Source organism: Gymnoscopelus braueri (genome assembly GCF_963280865.1).
Source record: "Gymnoscopelus braueri genome assembly, chromosome: 24".
NCBI classification, from domain to species: domain Eukaryota; kingdom Metazoa; phylum Chordata; class Actinopteri; order Myctophiformes; family Myctophidae; genus Gymnoscopelus; species Gymnoscopelus braueri.
The window spans coordinates 6,703,040-6,725,848 of record NC_137626.1 but is presented as its reverse complement, the minus strand read 5'-3'; the positions used below and the strand labels follow the sequence as shown (position 1 = coordinate 6,725,848).

The 22,809-nt window shown below is 39.5% G+C and overlaps 1 protein-coding gene and 1 long non-coding RNA gene across 6 annotated transcripts in view; both read right to left on the bottom strand.

The window, feature by feature from the left end:
* Positions 1-18,730, bottom strand: part of cd99 (CD99 molecule) — a 31,146-nt gene extending 12,416 nt beyond the window's left edge. The window contains exons 1-8 of one of the 5 annotated variants that reach the window (XM_080422313.1): positions 18,463-18,730; positions 12,236-12,274; positions 11,068-11,106; positions 9,529-9,579; positions 8,349-8,390; positions 7,469-7,510; positions 5,299-5,352; positions 4,391-4,489 (exon numbers count right to left, since the gene is read on the bottom strand). In XM_080422313.1, coding sequence (XP_080278439.1) covers positions 4,391-4,489; positions 5,299-5,352; positions 7,469-7,510; positions 8,349-8,390; positions 9,529-9,579; positions 11,068-11,106; positions 12,236-12,274; positions 18,463-18,529 — 433 coding nt within the window. In that variant the 5' untranslated portion in view covers positions 18,530-18,730. The remainder of the gene's footprint in view (positions 1-4,390; positions 4,490-5,298; positions 5,353-7,468; positions 7,511-8,348; positions 8,391-9,528; positions 9,580-11,067; positions 11,107-12,235; positions 12,275-18,462) is intronic. The other 4 variants (XM_080422314.1, XM_080422311.1, XM_080422310.1 and 1 more) reach the window with 4 other exon arrangements.
* Positions 1-22,809, bottom strand: part of LOC308080435 — a 40,529-nt gene that overhangs the window by 14,223 nt on the left and 3,497 nt on the right. The window lies entirely within an intron of this gene.

Genomic DNA, 22,809 nt, shown 5'->3' with positions numbered 1-22,809 from the left:
TAGCGCACGTGTAAAGCATGGATAAAGTGGTTAAAATGAATGTGACGCTGTATTAAAAAAAGAATTGCAGGGGTCCCCGGACTTCACTTTGAGAACCACAGAGGTGATAAAACTTGATTGATATTCTGTTGCGTGCGTGCGTACGTACGTAGATGTGTGTGTGTGCGTGCGCCCGTGCGTGCGTGTCAAAATCCCCAGAGGAAAGGGTTCCGTCATGGCCTGAACCAGAACCCCTAGAGCCTTTGTACTATATGGTTCATATTCACCCATTGGTTTTTATGCGGACACTATTATGCAGAATCAGATCTGAACAACAGACATGTGATTCTAATTATACTGCTAACCATAGGGCCTTTTTCCCCTCTTTCTTTTTCATCCCAAAGTACGAGTAATTGCTTCCATGCTCTCACAAGACAAGCAGAGGAGAAGGAGAAGGGAACTCAAACAGTTCTCCTCAAAGCCCACAGAAAGGCACTGTGATCCATTTCAATGATGTAACATTCTTTTACTCTGCCTCTCTATTCAAATAGAGAGAATATTTACTTACTCCTTTGACATTAATGACGTTCTTCTGTCCCATGACTGTACAGTATATACATATTATATTACATACATGCGGTCTATTGTTGTTGTCGGGCAGAAACCTTGTATGTCTAAAAAATATACACTTTTAACCCATTAAAACCGGGAAAGCATCTGTGTCAAAAGATTGCAGATTTACAAGCTCACAGCGAGCTTGTACATCTGCATTTGTTTTTTGTTTTTTTGTTTTTTAAATCTTGAAAAGTGTTTATTTTGAAAAAAAAAAATAAGGGGGTCCCTGGCACAAAACATATTCAGAAGGGGGTCCGCGGCCAAATACATATCAATTTGGGGGTCCATGGCACAAAAAAAACGAAGACCTGGAACGCATCTGTGTCATTTTTTTTATTTGAGCTAAAAAGCATTATTTTACACTTTGGCTATTCAAAAATAGCAGATCTACAAGCTCGTAGAGCGGCACCGAGTGCCGCGCTACGAGCTTGTAGATCTTCTATTTTTGAAAAGTTTTGAAAATGTGTGCAAATCTTTGAATATATATATTATTTTAAAGCGAACGTTTTTAACTCAAATCTTTGCTTCTGGGGGTCCCTGGAACAACATATTTTAAGATGGGGGTCCGCGGCAAAATACATATAATTTTGGGGGTCCTTGACTTGAAAACGTTTTGAGCACCACTGATATAGAAACATAGTTTTTTTTCAAAAAACTGTTAAGATTTAAAAGACATTTTGTAGAATCGGCCTCAGGTCTTTTAATGGGTTAAGGACAGGGGAAAAAAAGAACCTGTTCCAATGTAGTTATTAGCGCTTGTCATAAATACTTTTCATATATTTGACATAAAACCCACAAACCCACAGACTATATGTTATATTAAACCCACACATTTAACCATTTTAACTTTAACTTTAACGTTTCTAAAATAGCAAAGAAATAGCCGATCTACAAGCTCAAGCTTCTAGATCGTAGATTGTCGTGCTCAATTGTGAGCTTGTAGATCACCTATTTCTTTGCTGCATTCACGTGACACTCTTGTACTCTCGACAAAGTGCTCTCGATATACTCTCGATACATTTGCGGGGGAAAAAAGAGATACAAGGTTTCTGCCCGACAGCAACAATATACTATGTATCGTCGCTGTCAGGCGCAAATTTCGGTTTTGAAATGTTTCATTAATAAATCAGTGCTAGGGCTTTCACCAACTAGTCGAATAGTATAACCACTAGTCGACCTTGTTGGTACTAGTCGAATAGTTGAAAATATGTTTTTCCCATTGTTTTAATGCCATAGTAATGGCCCATTACTATTATTATTATCCTCCTGCCTTTATTTTTTATCAAAAGGGGGTCAAAAGTATGCCCAATAATAGCCTATTATTGGGCAATAACGCCCTTTTGAGGATCCTTGGAGACGCTGCCGTGCTGCTGTGCCAGAAGCGCTTCCCTTAAAGGTATCATGACATTCATTTTCACTTTTTTTATTTTCAATGTTTTATTTGGGGTTTTATGACCTCAATTACACCCAAAAAACCTGAACTTAAAACATTCAGTGGATTTTCTGTGGTCTGGGGTTTTCTGAATAATTAGGCTGAAAAGTAATCTGAGCTTGGCCCTTCGACAGTGAGGTCACTGTCGAATAATCCCGCCCACTCTCCTCCTCGCCCCTCCCCTCCCCTATCCTTTCCTTTGGGGGGGGCGGAGCAGAGGCGATGATTGACAGGCAAAATCCCTCACCAGCGACACCCGCAGGCAAAGATTTCTTTTTTCATTGCAGTTGAAAAGGCTTTAGAAATGTGAGAGAAAAACACCTGCCATTGATCACTGGAATGGAATTTTCACTTAAAACTTTTTGTACACTTTTGAAGGACCAGGACAAAGACTTTGAAGGTGGTGTAAAAGTGAATGTCATTAAACCTTTAAAACGGCATAAAAATAAAGGCAGGAGGATAATAATAATAGTAATGGCATTAAAATAATAATAATAGTAATGGCATTAAAACAATGGACTAGTCGACTAGTCGGCTACCACTGGGTCAAATTAGTCGATCAGTAAAAATCTCTAGTCGTGAAAGCCCTAATAAGTGCTATTGAACACCCTTTACGTCTGTGTGTGGGTTTGTACAAATATTGAACCAATGAAAAGTATTAAAAAGCGCTTCTGACTAAACCTCCTAACTCTATTGGATCCTCAAGCTGTCGGTCAACAAAACAACTATCTCCACATTCACTGGTCAAAACCCTCCTAACTCCACTTGAGCTGGATTTGGGTAAAGTGATGATAATATAAGGACACGTGCAAGTATCTGACAATGTACAATGTCAACTTTGATGAGGCAGTATTTTAAAAACATGTTTTTTCCCCCTTCATTTCCTGAAAAGTTAATATTTTGGACGTACAGTAGTTGGTTCCTGCCCGACAGCAGCAGCATATAAATAAACATATATATATGTATATATATATATATATAGAGAGAGAGAGAGAGAGAGAGAGAGAGAGAGAGAGAGAGAGAGAGAGAGAGAGAGAGAGAGAGAGAGAGAGAGAGAGAGAGAGAGAGAGAGAGAGAGAGAGAGAGAGAGAGAGAGAGAGAGAGAGAGAGAGAGAGAGAGAGAGAGAGAGAGAGAGAGAGAGAGATGATCCTAAATTGAAATACACTGTGTGGTCACTGTGAGGAAGTTATGAGAAACTATGGCAACCCATAAACACATCATAAACAGCAGATAAAGTTCAGTGTTTCTCTCTCTTTCTGTTATAAATACACTCACTAGGTGGGAGAAACCTGCCGCCACACCGTTTGGTAAAATGTATAAACAAAATGTACCAGTGTGTTACAAATATACACAGTGGTAAAGTAACTGAGTACATATACTCAAGTATTGTATATAAGCACTTTTTTTTTGTTGTTGACTTTACTGGAGTATTTCCAATTTTCAATAGGTCTACTTTTAGTGTGCTTTTTACTCCACTACAATTATTTGAAAACTTTAGTCACTATTGTACTTACTTTGCATATTTGGATTATTATTACAAAACATACACTGACCACCTCTGCCCTATATATACTTATATATCTCTGCTGTCCGGCAGCAACCAGCTAACTCCAAAATGCTCATTTTTCAGAAGAAAATAAATAAAATAAAAGTGGAGTTAGGAGGTTTTGTTCATCATTGATAAGTATGGCTAAATAGACCTCCAAGCTCACAATGAGGTTAGAGGTCAAAAGGGGGTGGAGCCTGGAGTCAGCTAAACCAGCTAACTCCACCCCCCTTTGATGGACTTAGCTGGTTTAGCTGAAAGTTTGAGGATCCAATGGAGTTAGCTGGTTTTGTCAGAAGAGCTCTTTAATACTTTTCATTGGTTCAATATTTTTGTAATCATCACACAGACGTAAAGGGTGTTCAATAGCACTGATTTATGGAAAAAAAATGCAAACGCGGAAAAATTTAGTTAGCTGGTTTCTGCCGGACAGCAACGAATTATCTAAAATCTGTAGATCTGCTATTTTCAATAGATTTTTATACATTTTACACATTTGAAAACTGAATATATTCTATAAAGTGGTCTCTGTCGGTGTCCAAAACTGTAACTTTTCAGGATTCAAATGTAAAAGTATCAAAATTAGCAGATCTTACAAGCTCAAAACGTGTCGCTTTGCGCCGCGTTTCGAACTTGCGGATCTGCTACTTTTGATGCCTTTGTGTGATGCCGTAGTGCGATCAAGTAGGACGTTGATTTATGAAAAAAGGAAAAAAAAGAGAATATGGAGATCAGAGGTTTCTACCTGACAGCAACTAAATGATAGCAGTGAACATAATAATTCCTTGTATTGTATAATAAAATGATGAAGTCTCACCTCCTCCTCCTCCTCCTCCTCCTCCGCGGCCTGCGTCGGGTTTATAGTCTCCGTCACCGACACCCACCAGGTCCGAGTCATCAAAGGAACCTCCTCCACCTTTAAGAAACGAGAGACGGAGCCAGACCGGTTCAAAGCTAGACGCCCCGTTTTGCCGTTTCCCAACCAGACACGCCGAGCAGTCCTGGTGTAAGAGGGGCTTTGAGGTTAGGATTAAAGGAGTAGTTCACCCGAATAAATGACTTATTTTCTATCACTTACACACCCCATGAAGCTTTGAACTCATGGAGATTTTTTTAGTTTTTGTCGTATTCCTGAGCCAATAATTTGATTACCGGCGGAAAGATGCTAATGTATCCGGTAGGAGACTTTAAGGAGTCTCTTTGAGTCTCCTACCGGACATACAATCGGTCAACAAATTATTATTGTCTCAGGAATGTGTCAAAAACAAAATAAAATCTCCTTGAATTCAAGGCTTCATGGGGTGTGTAATTGATAGAAAATAAGTCATTGTTAAATTATAAATTTTTTCACATGAGACGGAGTGCCTTGGAATTCTTTTCTTTTTAAGTCTGCATTTTCACACCTTTTTGGCAAGCAGTACTTCTTTGGAAATCCTTTTTGTTTATAGTATTCTGACGTATGTTTCTATATCAGTGGTGCTCAATCTTTTTCATGTCAAGGACCCCCAAAATTATATGTATTTGGCCGCCGACCCCCATCTCAAAATATGTTGTCCCAGGGACCCCCCTCTACATATTTATGTACCGTAAATATGACATACATGTAAGATGCTGTAAAGTAACTAATATAATTCAGGGGTGCCGTGGATGAAAAAGTTGTTTACATGGGTGCCCTGAGCCAAACATGTTTGAGGGACCACTCGATCTAGGATAGACGTACTGTACCTCCTCCACTCTTGGGTGGGACGACGACGGGCGGGTCAGGTTTGGGGTTGGGATCTGCAGGGACACAATAACATACGGTGAACTGTGGTAAAGCAGAGGAATGCCATACACAACAACAGCTTACTACTACACACAGCAACAGGTAGGTAGCAGGGAGACTTCAGGGAGAAACATCACCAGACAATTAGATTAGATTAGATTAGGTGTCCTTTATCATCCATAAGGGAACATCGTTTTGCTCGGGTCAATGCATACATTGAAGACCAGACAAGACATGAATAGGCTATACACCACAATTAAAACACCCAGCTTCGGTTCTATAAAAGCAGTAATAAGTCTCTCTCTGTTCTTTTCTCTCTCTCTCTCTCTCTCTCTCTCTCTCTCTCTCTCTCTCTCTCTCTCTCTCTCTCTCTCACCCTCCACTCTCTATATTGAAAATTAGATTACTACATTTTAATTCTGATCAGAGTTATGTATACAGTGTAGTTATTTATTTTGTTTATTATTATTTATAATTTTTATTATTATTATTATTTTTTTGTGTCAGCATGTTGGTACTGGAAAAATTGTTTAATGTGTCTGAATAATACCGTAAGGGATGGGCTGTGAAAGGCAGCCGGACACGAAAATAAATCATTCATTCATTCAGCAGTGGTGTAAAGTAATAACTAAGTAAATGTACCCAAGTGTACAATTTTGAGGTATTATTACTTAACTGGAGCATTTCCGATTGTCAGTACTTTTACTTCTACTCCACTACATCTCAGAGGCAAATATTGGACTTTTACTGCGTGTGTTATCATCAGAGGAGGCATGTGGTTGTCCACATGCAGCCACTGGTTCCCAAACCTTTCAGGCCGCGATCCCCCCCCAAAAAATAATCACATTTGAACTGGGGACCCCCCCCCCCCCTGACAAGCAGGCATTGCATTTAGTTTGACTCGGTTCCACCGTAGGCGGCGGGTAATGAAGGCTAGGGTAGGCTAAGCCTTCCAAATGTTATGCTGGGAAATTCTGGAATTGTGCAAATTATATATAATAGATGTGCGCAGCATTATTTAGTTTTTTTTTTAATGATAAATCAGTAAAATCAGGCAAGAATAAGAAGTAAATAACATAACCCTAACCTAACCCTAACCCCGAAATAAAGTAACCAAAAACCGAAAAGAAACTAACAAAAGCCGCCCAAAAAAACACATTTTCGATTTCTTTGCGCGCCAGCGACCCCCCCAGCCTCTAGCCAGATCTCCTAGCCTTCCCAATTGTCAGGCTCACCCGCCGCCTATGGGTTCCACAGATAAATATTGTGAAATTATAGCCGATCTACAAGCTCCCAACGCCTCGCCTTGTGAGCTTGTAGATCTGTTATTTTCACAATGTTTGCCTCTTTCTTATGTAATATTTGACAATTTGGTATTAAAACGGTCTTATGAGTCATCAAATATAGTCACTTTAGAAATGCGCACATAGCCTGTATACACTTGTACTTGTATAGTGTACTTGTACTGTATAACTAATGTTGGTTTGTTTACTGTTGAGTGAGAAAACAATGTTGCACATTAAGCTGATCATATGGGGACCCCCAAAGCCATGTGGGGACCCCCAGTTTGGGATCTACTGGTCTACACCCTCCCCAAGACCAACAAGGGCTTGGCAGTGCCAGGGACTTTATATTATACAGTACATGGAAGGATAAAGGTGTAACAAATACATTGGGGAGAAATGTAAAACAATCACCAATTACATTAGATTGGAAGAAGGAATCTGATTGAAAAGACATAAGAAATAAGAGACAAGACACCCGAGAGAACCATCAGGCAGGAAGGACAGCAGACCCAAAGCCACATGCAAACACACACACACACACACGCACGCACGCACGCACGCACGCACGCACGCACGCACGCACGCACGCACGCACGCACGCACGCGCGCACACACACACACACACACACACACACACACACACACACACACACACACACACACACACACACACACACACACACACACACACACACACACACACACACACACACACACACACACACACACAAGAACACAGAGATGACAGCGGAACTAAAAGCTGCGGAATCCATTGATCAGGGATAAGCACCAAGCTGCTGGAATACTCAACAAAGCGCCACCTGTCTGTCAGTGGCAACATTACCTGGGCCCAGAGCATCCTCAAGATCAAATCCCATGTCGTTATCTATGAACGCAGATTAATGATGAAACATTAACACTTTCCGGGGGAGTCCACTGCAGTGTCAGAAATTTCATTTTTGTTTTTTTGGTCATCAAGGGGCAATATTTGACCCCTGGATTTTGTTTTCTGGGTTAGCCTTTACCTATATGAGGGATTTATTTTCTAACCTAACAAATACGTTATGCATGTGACACGCATGTGATAAAGTCATCCTTTCATCAATTGACAATTTTACAATTTAGGCATTTAGCAGACACTCTTAATCCAGAGCGACTCACAGTAAGCAAGGTAAACACGAGGTAATACACATAGAAATAGTAATCTAGGATCATAGGTAAACCAAGAACCTATCATCATAAGCTGTATAATATCAAAACAATTAATTATCTGTACATTGAAAATATACACATTATAGGTGCCAGGTCTACAAATGACCTGGCATCTGTCTACATAACATGCTACCACAAACACTTTGGTTGGATTACACATTATGTACAAATCAAGTTGGTGGGAATGATAGTATGAAGTATAGGCTGCCCTTTCACAACAATAAAGGTCAAAATATCTCAGGAAATGAGAGTAGGAGTTATGTTAGTGGCAGGTGTGTTTAATTTGTTTCATTTATGGCAGGTGTGTTTCAATTGTGTTTCATTTATGGCAGGTGTGTTTCAATTTTGTTTCATTTATGGCAGGTGTGTTTCATTTAAATGTGATTCTTTTGAATAATGCAACTACTTTCAACCTTCTTCTGTCCCTGTTTTGGGCTTAAGTTATTTTAAGAGATATGTACGTCACCATTTAGTCAGTGTACTATACAGAGCAGTAATGCATGTTGTCTTACCGTTATCCCCAGCTGCTGGTTTCTTAGGCTTCTCTGGTTCCTCTGAAGGAGAGAAATAGTTTGTTTAGGAAGGGAGCAAATTAATCCCCTGTATACGTATGTAACAGTACAACCCGTTCTCACTCCTAAGGCGTCTCATTTTGCCGCTCTGTCAGTAGCCCTGAAAGTTTTGACGTGACGGGACGCCATGGTGACGTCGCATGTTGACAAAACTATGCCTAAACCTAACCCTAATCCCTAACCTCACAAAAACTGTACGGAGAGAGAAGAAAAAACGGGGTGATTTCGACCATGGGAGTTGTAGTCATTAGCTTAGCGCTGCTACCAGGTAAGCCACCGAGGCAGCTGGTCAATTTCCTGATTTGAGTTGTATTTTAAGGTCCCATACGTGCGTTTTCGTTTTTTGTAGTCCTTTAGTGACGCATTAGGGAGTGAAAATTACAGAGCGGCAATAACTGACGCCTATGTGTGAGAATGTGTTGAACAATTATGTCCAAAACTGTGACTTTTCAGGATTCAAATTATCAAAAGTATCAAAAGCAGCAGATCTACAAGCTCGAAAGGCTTTTGTGTGACGCTGTAGTATGATCAAGTTGGGCGTTAATTTATGAAGAAAAACTGCAAAATGTTTGAATATGGAGATGAGAGGTATTCTGCCCCCGACAGAGATGACATACAACTAACATGAAATAACTCGATAAACACATTACATTACATTACATTACATTACACAAACATTACATTAAACACACAAAATGATAGCAGCAGTCGAGAGTGCTGTCTGAACAATGCACTCAGTATAAGGACATGTACTGCAAGTGGTAAAAAAGTGGGGTCAGGGGGTCCCAGGGGTCCCCAGCAAAATCAGCTTAAAGGGATAGTTCACCCAAAAAAAAAAAAAAAATTCTATCGATTAGTCACCCCATGGAGACTTATTTTCTAGTTTTTGTCGCATTCCTAAGCCAATGATTTGATGACCAATGGACCGGTAGGCGGCGGTTAAGGTAGGAGACACAAAGGAGACTCTTTGTGTTTCCGACCGGAACCGCTGCCGGTCATCAAATTATTGGCTTGGGAATGCAGCAGAAAAAAAGTCATTATCCCTTTAACCACTTTAACCCTGTCTATACATTGGCTTTTTGAAAATAGCCAATCTAAGACCCGCTGGGTTCTACCGTACCTGGTCCAAAAGCATCCAGGAGGTTGAAGTCTCCTCCTCCTCCACCACCTCCTGTGGAAAGAATGAATAACAGGTTTGTTGAGATCTAATGCCATGATCACAACGTACACACACAATGCCTCATGCAAGACAATCCTCTCTACGTGAATCATTTTTTTTGCCCATTTTGGTGTGTGTGTGTGTGTGTGTGTGTGTGTGTGTGTGTGTGTGTGTGTGTGTGTGTGTGTGTGTGTGTGTGTGTGTGTGTGTGTGTGTGTGTGTGTGTGTGTGTGTGTGTGTGTGTGTGTGTGTGTGTGTGTGTGTGAGTCATGGTTTTCAAGTCACATAATCTGGAATTTAGAGCCTGTGTTACTTTGGGCGATTCCCTCACTTCTAAAGGCAGGATTTGGGGTTTTTTTGGTCAATGAAAATATATAACAGCCACTGACTGGTTCAGGTCAAACCGCACTCTTCTCACTCTGACAGACCGCAAAGATTTAGTCGAACGTTTGAAAATATTGCGCACCGCCTTACTTACTGACTTACCCCTCATAGCCATTTTATTTACCCTATTTAAAAAAAACATTTAACCCATTAAAACCAGAAAAGCATGTGTGTTATTTGCCATATAGCAAATAATAGGATAATAATGACACTGGATTTGGGACATTCAAAAACATCCTGGAAAATTGTCCTCACACTGTTTATACTTGTGGTGAAATTTGACCCTCACAAGAGTAGTAATATAAGCACACACACACACACACACACACACACACACACACACACACACACACACACACACACACACACACACACACACACACACACACACACACACACACACACAATGAAATAGTCCTTTGATGCAGGCTGTAGTAGCCAGCCCCCCCCCCTCCAAGTGAGAATCCCACGGCCAAATACATGTCAATTTGGGTGTCCTTTTTTAAAAAATATATATAATTTTTATCCCACGATTCTGTAACCCCATTTTTTACACCCAGTGACAATTGTCTATGTAATCCTGGGCACTACCTTTCCTCTGCCAAAACCCCACCTAGTAGTGATGTGCGGGTCGGGTTTTTTCATGACCCGCCCCGCCCCAACCCGCCACGGAACCCAACCCGCCTCAACCCGCCCCGCGAACCCATATATAAATCTATGGCTCAACCCGCCCCGTGACCCACGGTGGGAATATATATATAGATTATATAGCGCTCTTTTAAGTACTCAAAGTCGCTTTAAATGTCTACAGTAGCACAACATTGTCATGGGCTAAATAAACAAGCATTTTGTTCAAAAAAGTTTTATTTTTATTTTTTTTGCGTGTGAGAGCGGCTGACCCGCTCACCCGCAGCCCGCATAATTGCCTCTGAAATCCTGACTCGACCACCCGCGCCGCAGGTTGACCCTCGGGACCCGCGGGTTACGGGTCGGCCCGCTCATCACTACCACCTAGGGTAATTTGGGGGTCCTTGACATGAACAAGTTTGAGGAACACTGAGCTGCCTATATAGCACATTGACTTGTGTGTGTGGAGGTAAAAAGTAGGAGACTCACCATTGACTTTGGGTTTCTCTGGAGGCTTGATAGTTGGCTCTGAGGAACAGACAGACAGACAGACAGACAGACAGACAGAGGCATCACTGACTGACACTGAAGAAACATCTCACTTCATATAGTCTCGCCAGTGGTGTTATGTAACTAAGTACATTTACTCAAGTACTGTACTTTTACTTCTACTCCACTACATCTCAGAGGCAAATATTGTACTTTTACTCCACTACAATTATTTGAAAACTTTAGTTACTAGTTACTTTGCAGATATAAATTATTACATTATAAAACATACATTAACCACTTTAGCCCTATTTTATACATATCTACAAGCTCACAACGCGTCACATTGCGACGCGTTGTGAGCTTGTAGATCTGCTATTTTCAAACATTTTAGTACTTTTACTTTTGGTACTTTAAGTACATTTTATGCCAATACTTTTGTACTTTTACTCAAGTAAATGTTTTATTCTGGACTTTCACTTGTAACAGAGTAATTCCACATTGCAGTATTGGTACTTTTACTTAAGTAAAGAATTTTAGTACTTTTTCCACCACTGAGTCTCGCGCCATAGACTACAGCCATAAACTACAGCTCCCGAAAGCCGAGAATGGAAGAGGAAGCTGTCATCTGTTTGGAATTTCCGTTCACGAAAACTAAAATATCTTTAGAAAAGCAGCAAGCTTGTACTGTATGTGCTTCGATTATTTTTGATTTATATTAGGACGAAATTCTCCGATTGTAAAGACTAAACGGAGCTTCCGTTTGCTCCAGACAGTATGACGCAAGAGTTTGAAAATTGTGGGAAGTGAGAGTAAGGTAAAAGTAGCAATACCACAATACAAAAGAAATACAAAAAAAATACAAAACTTTACTGATGTATTGGTATGGAAATGTATAGTATCAAAGTAAAAGTACTATTTTTTTCAACATTTGTCAAGCTTTTCCGGAAATAGCTGATCTGCAAGCTCAAAGCGCGTCGCCACACGTTGCGAGCTTGCAGATCAGCTATTTCCAAATAGATGAGCTATAAAATAAAGCTTAATTGGTTACGTTTTGTGAATGTGTGTGAATGGAAGAATGTAATGTACATTGTAAAGTGCTGTGGATAATAGGCGCTATATAAATGCACCATTAACCATTTAAATGTGTTATTGAAAAGGCACTCACCGTCATCGCCGAAGGCATCGGCCAAGTCGAACCCCATGTCTGTATGAGATGAGAAAGATGTTATATCATTATTAAATAATAAACAAACAAAACAAGTAGCTTCGCTGGATTAACCACTTTTCTGGTGTCATTATAGGCATGAATGTTACATTATTTTCAAAATGTTTCAACGAATAGCAAATCTGCAAAGCTCTCAAGCTTGTAAACCTGTAGATCTGCTAAACAGAGTGACAGATGACAGAAATATGGCAGCCTACAGCGGTGGTTCTCAAACCTTTTCATGTCAAGGACCCCCAAATTGATAGATATTTGACCGCGGACCCCCCCATCTGAAAATATGTCGTGCCAGGGACCCCCAGAAGCAAAGAGTTGTGTAAAAAATGTTCACTAATGTTCAAGATTTTTCAAAAATAGCAGATCTACAAGCTCATAGCGCGGCACTCGAGTAAAACACAACAAAAATATCCATGAATTCAAGTCTCCATGGGTTGACTAATCGATAGGAGAAAAGAAATGTCATTTTGGGGGTGAATTATCCCTTTAATGGGTAGAATATTCAGAAATGCAGACTCAGCACTCTCGCTGCAGGCTGAACTGTCCAGAGGCTGTGGGCCTCTCATCGCTGCAGCCAACTAACCACCATACTTACTGCATGTTGCTTGGCTGTTCTAAGCAGTGGCGGAAAAACTACTCACATGTTTTACTCAAGTAAAAGTATCAATACTGCAATGTAGCAGTACTCCAGAATTCAAAATGTACTCGAGTAAAAGAACAAAAGTATTGGTATCAAAATGTACTTAAAGTACCAAAAGTAAAAGTACTCAAATGTTTGAAAATAGCCTAGGTATAAAATAAGGCTAAAGTGGTTAATGTATGTTTTATAATGTAATAATTTATATCTGTAACTCAAGTTTTCAAACAATTGTAGTGGAGTAAAAGTGCAATATTTGCCTCCGAGATTAGAGTAGTGGAGTAGAAGTGAAAGTATAGACAATTGGAAAAAGTACAGTACTTGAGTAAATGTACTTAGTTACTTTACACCACTGGTTCTAAGGATACCACAGAGCAGATCCAAACGTATTAAATCTGGTTTCTGGCCTCCGAAAACGGAGTTCCAACCACTGCATTTCACCAACGAACTGCATGCCTTCCAAAGCCGCAGCCTTTTAACCAGCGGTGGCGTAATGATGTCCCTATTGTTCTTAACCCTTTCAATCCGGGAAAGCCACTTCAAACCATTATATTATACTTTGGTGCTTCAAAAATAGCAGATCTACAAGCGCATAGCACGTCACTTTGTGCCGCGCTATGCGCTTGTAGATCTGCTATTTTAGAAAAATTGTGAAAATGTGCGCAAATTGTTAAAGGAGCAGTTCACCCAAAAAAAAGTACTTATTTTCTATTAGCTACGCATCCCATGAAGCATTGAATTCATGGACATTTTTGGGGGTTTTATCGCATTCCTGAGCCAATAATTTGCTGACCGGCGGACTCTCCAGGAGGAGACACGAAGAGTCTCCCTTGTGTCTCCTACCGGATACATTAGCATCTTTATTATTATCATCAAACTATCGGCTTAGGAATGTGACAAAAACAAAAAAATCTCATCATGAATTCAATGTTTCATGGGGTGTGTATTAATTGATAGAAAATAAGTAATTTTTTGGGTGAACTACTCCTTTAAATATGTCATTTTTTCTGAGGAAAATTACATTCTTTGCCTAAATCAGCTCTTTGTGACACCGTGAAGCCTATATCCTTATTGAAAAAGATCATGCTGTTCCCACCCCAGTAGTATAATGGCTTAAGACTCCAGAGTGTGACCTACTGTAAGGCCATGTTGTGTTGCCTAAGGCCAAGACAATGTGACTTAGACAAAACATGTAATTGGCCTAAGTCTGGAGTAAGTCAGGTTTACTCCATTGAAACTTTGGCGTAAGTCAGGTTTACGATTGCCTAAGTCACAACACAAATTGGCCTATAAGTCATTTAACCCATTAAGACCCAAAGCCGATTCTACAAATGTCTTCTAAATCCCAACAGTATTCTGAAAAAAAACGTATGTTTCTGTATCAGTGGTGCTCAAACTTTTTCATGTCAAGGAACCCCCAAAATGATATGTATTTGGCCTTTGTTCCAGGGACCCCCCAGAAGCAAAAAAATAGAGTTAAAAATGTTCGCTTTAAACAATATATATTCAAAGATTTGCACACATTTTCATGATTTTTCAAAAATAGCAGATCTACAAGCTCATAGCGCTGCACTCTGTGCCGTGCTATGAGCTTGTATATCTGCTATTTTTTAATAGCCAAAAGTGTAAAATAATGCCTTTTAGCTCAAATAAAAAAGTGACACAGATGCGTTCCAGGTCTTGGGGTCTATAATCTGTTTTGTGAAAATGATTAAGAAATATCATATTGTTTGTTTTGGTTCAGCTGTTTTCTGTTTTCTGAAAAATAAACAAAGAAAATGCCACACGCCATTATTTTATCAAGGTGACGTAGGCTATGTATGGAGAGATGATGCTTCCAGCTTTGTTTGGTGTTGAGTCACACAGCTGTAACTATAGCTAGTCTGCCCACACTGCTGCTGAAGAACGTGCCAAAACTCTTTGTCAATGAGCCTGGACTTTTTTTTAGGAAATACGCTTGGTCAGTGGTTCCCAAACTGGGGGTCTGGGGGGGTCCCCAAATTATGATTTTTTTTTGGGGGGGGGGTCTCCAGATGATGAAAGTTACATAGTGACGGCACTATGTAACTTTCAAATATGATTATTTGGGGCGGGGGGTCCCCAGTTCAAATATGATTATTTATTTATTTATTTTCTGTGGGGGGGGGGGGTCCCCAGTTCGAATATGATTACTTTGATGGGTCGCGGCCGGAAAAGATTAAGAACCTCTGTAATAGAATCCGACTACGTACGTTAGATATTCAAAATGCATTTTCAACTGTTGCTTCTGGTTTCTGAGTCAGACCAAAGGGGGAAATAAAGGGAAGGAAAGAAAAAAATAGAAGCCTGTGTGCCATCTGGTTCTGGTTTTACAGGCGTGTGGTTGGCTCCCCAGCCTTTGTACCAGTCACACACCGTGTTGCCAGATTTTGCGGGAGGTATAAGCAACCAGGTCAATGAAAACAAGACCAAAAGAAGCGGCTATAGGCCACATGAGCACTTTAAACCTAGTATAGGCATTGGCTATTTGAAAATAGCAGATCTACAAGCTCACAGCGCGTCACGGATGTGATGCGTTGTGAGCTTGTAGATCTGCTATTTTCAAAAAGAAATCTTGGGAAAAAAGTGCCAAATTTGAAATGTTTTTGAAACATTTTAACAACACAAATCTGGTTGGCACAACATGTTTTCAGATGGGGGGGGTACACGAACAATCACATATTTATTTTTGGGCTTTCCTTGACATGAAAATGTTTGAGAACCACTGGTTTAAACAACAATAGGAAACAAGCCCAACTACACTTTAGAAACAAGCCCCAAAAAAACGCAACCCGCAAACTACCAATATTTAAAAGCAACTTTACAGAAAAACAAGCGTTGCTTATAATAAGCAGACTTGGCAACACTGCTTGGTACCAGTCTCACACACATGACGAGAGAAGAACATCCGTTTTGGGGTTAGATTTTGGAGCTTATCTTCGTCGAACAAGATTTCTTCTCGGTCTGTGTGACTTGGTTGCTGTGTGGGCACAATTGCCCACTGCAGTCCCATCTTGTTGTGTTGTGATTACTTTAGATGTGCCACTACAATAAGTTTGCCAAAGGTTGTCGCTTTTACTGGCATTATAACCGGGAAAGCATCTGTGTCGATTTTAGCTATATATATAGCAACATGAGTTTTACAGAAAACTCTTAGGACTTGGAACAGTGGTTTAGAACAGTTGGTTCTCAAAAATAGCAGATGTACAAGCTTGCACATCTGCTATTTTTTTAAATGTTTGAAAAATCTTGAAAGTGTTGAATAATTGTTTATGTTTTAACACAAATCTTCTCTTCTGGGGGGGTTCCCTGGCACAAAGCCTCGTCAGATGGGGGGGGGGGGGGGTCCCTGGCACGAAAAAGTTTGAGAACTGACTAATTTAGAAGGCATTTGTTGGAATCGGCCTCAGGCCTTAATGGGTTAAACTGGCACACACACACGCTGATGATAGTGACACCTCGGGTTGGGTGTGAGGGGGGGGGGGTGCCCTCACTTCCCTTGTGAGCATGAGTCACATAGCTACCAAGTGACTTCCTGTCAGCTTTTTTGGGGGCCACTATGTTTTGGTACTGTCACTTACTTATTTGTATTATACCTTGACAACCGCAAGGTAACATGAGCTCATTAGTTTGAATAAGGCTCTACTGAACATTAACTGACACTTCTCTGCTATAGGTAGAGTATAGCCTATACTCTGGGGACTGGCACTTGAGAAGGTAGTGTGAGAGCTCCTTCATTTGGTGCTTTTCTTTCAAGTACAGGCTGACGACCTTGCAGGATTATGCAAAGGTTTATGTATGTATTAGTTATTATTAGATTATTGGTTTACTTATGTATTACTTGATTATTGGATAACTATTTCTATGCATTTAATGTATTTTTGATGTATTATGATGTATTATCTGTGTCCTTGCTTACTGTAAATCGCTCTGGTTTAAGAGCGTCTGCTAAATGCCTAAACTGTAAACTGTAAACTAAATAACTCTATATACTGCAGGGGTCTTCAACAGGGGGTCCCTGGCCCCTAGGGGGTCCTCAGAGTTACTACAGACGGGGGCTGCCAAATCTTTGTGTGATAGGATATCTTCTTCTTCTTTTTTTTTACTTTAACAACTTGAACCCTAGCATCCCTATTCTGAGGAGAAAAAAAGCCAAAAGAACAGCAGATCTACAAGCTCACAACGCCTAGCTCAGCGAGGCGTTGTGAGCTTGTAGAGATCGGCTATTTTCTGCAAAGAGGTTTGGTGTAGAGGGGGAAAAAGAGCAGACCTAGGGCAGAGTGACAGGCCAAGTTTACTTAGCATACTATTGACCGATGTGCTTAAATGTCTGAAAACACACATTAACATGAATCCAACATACACTGATGACAGTGTCTGTCAAACAAGTCTATGAAACTATCTATGAATTATATGCAAAAGTTGAATCTGCAGCACAATTTGATACAATATGTAGGAGGGGGGGGGGGTGGCCAGGGGGGTCCCTGCTTCATCTCTCTCTCAGCTAGGGGGTCCTTGCCTGAAAAACGTTGAAGACCCCCTGATATGTATAGGGTTAAAGATTGAAAGCTCTGTTCATTTAAGTGGAGCCAAAGCCAAGTTGGAGCGCTGCCTAATTTGCATTAAGGGAAAGCAGGCATATTCAACAGGATGGTAACAGGATAGGTGGGCACCAAGGAAGAGTGGGCACCTAGCTGTTTAAATAGGCTATTTTTTCCAAAATGTAAAAAAATTACAAATATTTGGAACATATTTTTTAAGTAAAGTAAAGTATACATGATTAGAACATGCTTAAACATTCGACAATTAAGGTCTAATGTTTCTACAATTGCTACAAATTGCTACAAAACTTGTACATCCAGTCATTTTGGGGCATCAACTAGAAGTTGAAGGATAAAATTAAGTCTGATTACCGTGCATGTACCATGCATGTTCACATCATGTATCTTAATGTAATCATATTACTTAAGACCACTTTTCTAACATTGTATTTTTTATCATTTGTACAAAATAGCCAATGTTACACTGAGGTGCCCATAGATGTCCCTAAGTGCCCACCTATCCTGTATCCATTCCAACAGAATGAGTCAATTACATAAATCCAAGTTTAGCTCTACAATGTATTGCCACAAATAACTCAGAAACAACAGAAATCCCAGTTTACTTTGGCTTTAGTGGATTATGTAAAACATGCTGTTATCTAGAGGACCTTTTGCACAGTGTGTTTGTGTGTTGCACAGTCAAATCCCCCCCAGTGCTAATAATACATGTGTAACTCTGAGAGACTGTACAAAATGGCCCTTTGGTTCCATTTGATTTGTACAATCTCAGAGTTACAGTCAAATAGCCTACTCTGAGATTGTATTGTCTTTACTGTGGCACAGTAACCCCCCCCCCCCCCCCCCCAGCCTATACTATTAACCATGTAGTGACTATTATATAACCTCCTAACTTCTTCTGTTATCGTTTGCAGTTATCAAACCGATATTGAGTGAAACATGTTAAATACAAAACTCACCTTGCGTGACTGTCCATCCAACTAGACATGAAAGAAGGGCGATCCTTAAACTTAAACACAACTTCATGGCTGCTGTATCTGGATACAATGTTCCCAAGATGTTCTAGGCTGTATATTAATGATCTCCTATATAAAAAAGCGCTCTATAATGCGAAATACATGCGTTTGAGCGTGTGCTATAACGGCCCTATGCTGTGTCTAAGCTTAGAAGAAAGGCAAACATAGGCTTGGTGTCCAATTTCAAGTCAACTTTTTCCTCTCCAGACGCGCAGCACGCACAGGGTGTGTGCTCTGTTGGGTGTGGCCATAGCCCTGATGCGTGACTGTCATATATTATGTGACAGTCATGGATGAACTTCAACATAGTGTTTGCCGTTTCTCCCTCTTTGGTCCGTACATCTACATAAACGTTCGCATTTCAAATATAAAGTGCTTATCTCATGGCCACGGATGTTACAATTATTTACGGGTCCTTAGAAGTACCCTTATGTTCCGTATTGTTCAATAAAAAGCATTTTAATCTGATTGGTGGCCATTTTCTTCGCATATCCTCCATATGCTTTCAACTACGTGACCCTATCGGTTGGGAGGTGTATTGCACTCTGATACAATATAACTCTATGAGAAAATGGCCACCGATTGGATTAAAATACTATTTATGGAACAATACGGAAAATACGGGTACTTTTGAGGAACCGTACATAGTTGTAACATCCGTGGCTATGAGTTAAGCACTTCATATTTGAAATTTGAACATTTATGTAGATACACGGACCAAAAAGGAAAAAAGTGCAAACACTATGTTGAATTTATTCCATGAAGGTCGTGACAGATGACCGTCGGGTGAGTGTGATCCATGGCTATAGGTGTGGCCAGTGATGGAAGAAGTACTCACATGTTGTTTTACTTAAGTAAAAGTATCAATACCATATTGTAGAAATACTCTATTACAAGTAAATGTACCAGTATTCAAAATGTACTTGAGTTAACGTACAAAAGTATTACAAGCATCAACATATACTTAAACAGGCTATAGGTCGCATTTCATAAGTTTCTACAAGCTCATGTTGTGAGCTTGTAGATCTGCTATTTTCAAATGCCAAAGTATATAGGTCTGAAGTGGTTTTGTAATAATAATCAAAATCTACAAGTTGTACTTAAGTACAGTACTTGAGTAAATGTACTTAGATACTTTCCACCACTGGGTGTGGCAGCCTGTACAGAGTAAAAGAGTATTGCAAATTGTAAAGTAAAAAAAAAACAACAACAACAAATTTTACTTGAGTAAATGTACTTATTTACTTTCCAACACTGGGTGTGGCAGCCTGCAGAGAGAGAGGAGGCGTGTAGTTACAGTGTCATGGACACAGACACAAACAAAGTTGTAAAGTTTATGAATGATGTTGTGGAAAACTGATGTTGTGGATTTGGTTGTGTGATTTGGTTGGATATTATGTAGCTCAGTGGTTCTCAAACCTTTTCATGTCAAGGACCCCCAAATAGACACTTATTACCCCACAGACCCCCATTTGAAAAGATATGCCAGGGACCCCCATAAGAGAAGTTTTTTTTTACGGCTCTAGCAGTGATTCTCAACCATTTAAATTTCAAGGACCCCCAGTTTGACATGCATTAGGCTACGGACCCCCATTTAATGCCATATCTATCTCTGGGACCCCAATTTATATTGTAAAATCAATGTTAATTTAACTCTGAGGGTGTACAAATGGAACCAAATGGACCCATAGGGTCCAACACTGTGTGTGCATAGAAAACTTGTAGATCTGCTATTTTCAAAGTTTATTTTTTTCATACAAACTTATGAAATGGGACCTATAGCCTGTTTAAGTATATGTTGATGCTTTTAATACTTTTGTATGTTAGACCCGTTAGGGTCCATTTGGGTCCATTTGTACACCCTCAGAGTTATACACACCCATAAGGGTCCATTTGGTTCCTAACTATCCATCATTTAGCTGGGGACCCCCTGGAACTCCCTTAAGGACCCCTGGGGGTCCCTGGACCCCACTTTGAGAACCAATGATGTAGCTACTGTATGATGATGTTTGTTTTCTATGCACACACAGTGTTATGTTTTGTTTATGGTGTATAATATGGCCAAGACCAAGTTGTACTGTGTACCTAAAAGTAAAACAAGTTGTACAGGTTTTGTTTACACTATTGTGGTTCTCAATCTTTTTTAAATTGATTTCAAAAACCAGTGGTGTAAGGCAACGAAGTACACGTACAAGTACATGTACTTAAGTTACGTTTAGGTACTTTTACTTTACTGGAGTTTTTCCATATTTGTTTTTCTACTTCGACAAATATTGTACTTTTACTCAACTACAATTATTTGAAAACGTTTAGTTACTACTTATAGATTTTTATTTTTATTATAAAACATACATTACCCACTTCAGCCCTATACACTTCGGCTATTTGAAAATAGCAGATCTACAAGCTCACAATGTGTCACATTGTGAGCTTGTAGATCTGCTATTTTCAAAAGATTTTTTTATACATTTTATATATTTTTTAAAAGGGTGAAATGGGACATTCTGCATAATTAGTTATTTCTACTTTTGGTACTTTAAGTAGATTTTGATACCAGTAAGTACTTTTGTACTTTGTAGGCTACTAATTCTGGATTTTTACTTGTAACAGAGTATTTCTACATTGCTGTATTGAAACTTTTACTTAAGTGAAACATGTGAGTAGGCTACTTTTTCCACCACTGTCAAAGACCCCCATAACTGTACAGGTACAAGTAAAAGTACAAAATTATTGGCATCAAATAGGCTATGAATACAGACACAAATGTAAAAGTAGGCTACATGTTGATCCAGCAATGTTATAATTATAATAATAATTAGGCTATGCATAATTACTGTGTTGCTAGTGTTTAAGTAATTAATCAGTGACTAATCAGTTGTGTCTAGTTGTGTTTTATTTAGTATCAAATAATCTAAATATGCAAAGTAACCTAGTAGCTATGTACTTGAGTAGGATAAATGTAGCCTAATAGTTCACCACTAACCCCTTAACCCGTGGTAAAATAAGGAGTGTCATCCTTTTTACACAATAAATGACTTATAGCTACTCATAAAGTCCAAGTCATACTGAGGAGGAGACTCCTTGGATACTGTTGCTAAGTCTAAATTCATAACAGACTGCATGTCAACTGGCCAGCCGAGCAGCCAACAGGCAACCGGCGCCATCTAGTGTCTTATCATGGTGATGGCAAGTGGACTGATTCCCCTGTATATGAATGAGTTTATAATACATATGAGTACATTTTGGTGTCTTGTCAAGTAACTACATTTACTCAAGTACTGTAGCCTACTTAAGTACAATTTTGAGGTACATTTACTTTACTGGAGTATTTCTAATTGTCAGTACTTTTACTTCATCTCAGAGGCAAATATTGTACTTTTACTCCACTACAATTATTTGAAAACTTAAGTTACGAGTTACTTTGTAGATTTTAATTATTATTACAAAAGATACATTGACCACTTCAGCCCTATAAACATTTCGGCCATTTGAAAATAGCTCACAATGCATTGTGAGCTTGTAGATCTGCTATTTTCAAAAGATTTGTATACATTTGAAAACTTGGGGAATGGGACATTCGGCACAGTACGTATTTTCTACTTTGATACTTTAAGTACATTTTGATACCAATACTTTTGTACTTTTACTCAATTTAATTCTGAATTTCTGACCTTTACTTGTAACAGAGTATTTCTACATTGCAGTATTGGATACTTTTACTTAAGTAAAACATGTGAGTACTTTTCCCACCACTGCTTGTCTTACCAGGGCTGCCAACCCATCCTTGATTCTGCAGGAGTCTCCTTGGTTTCAACCACGTCCTTGAGGACGGCTCGATTGTCATTTCACCTTGATTTCTCCTTGACTTGGTATCAAACTCCCCAAATTCACCAGAACACTGGAAATTACATCTAGGCAGGCTCTGTTAAAAAAGTTTCTGGGGTAGTCAGTGTAATGCAATCATACAGATTTTCACTTTTAAGTAATGAATAGTTATTATTAAATATGGGTCTTTAGTTGCTTCAATCATCAAATGAATTTATGTAGGCCTACTTTTAGCTTTTTAATGGATTCAATGTCTAAATGTAGGCTACCCATCATTTCCCAATGCTAGTAAAGCAAGCCTGATAAAAGTATCAAACTCCCAAAATTCACCAGAACACAGGAAATTACAGTTTATTAAGTGTATGGGAAAGGGTAATAAACTCCTTGATTCTCACAGTCGGATGTTGGCAGGCCTGCTTACGACACGTATACATCCTTTATTGGATTATATATCACCAAAAACAC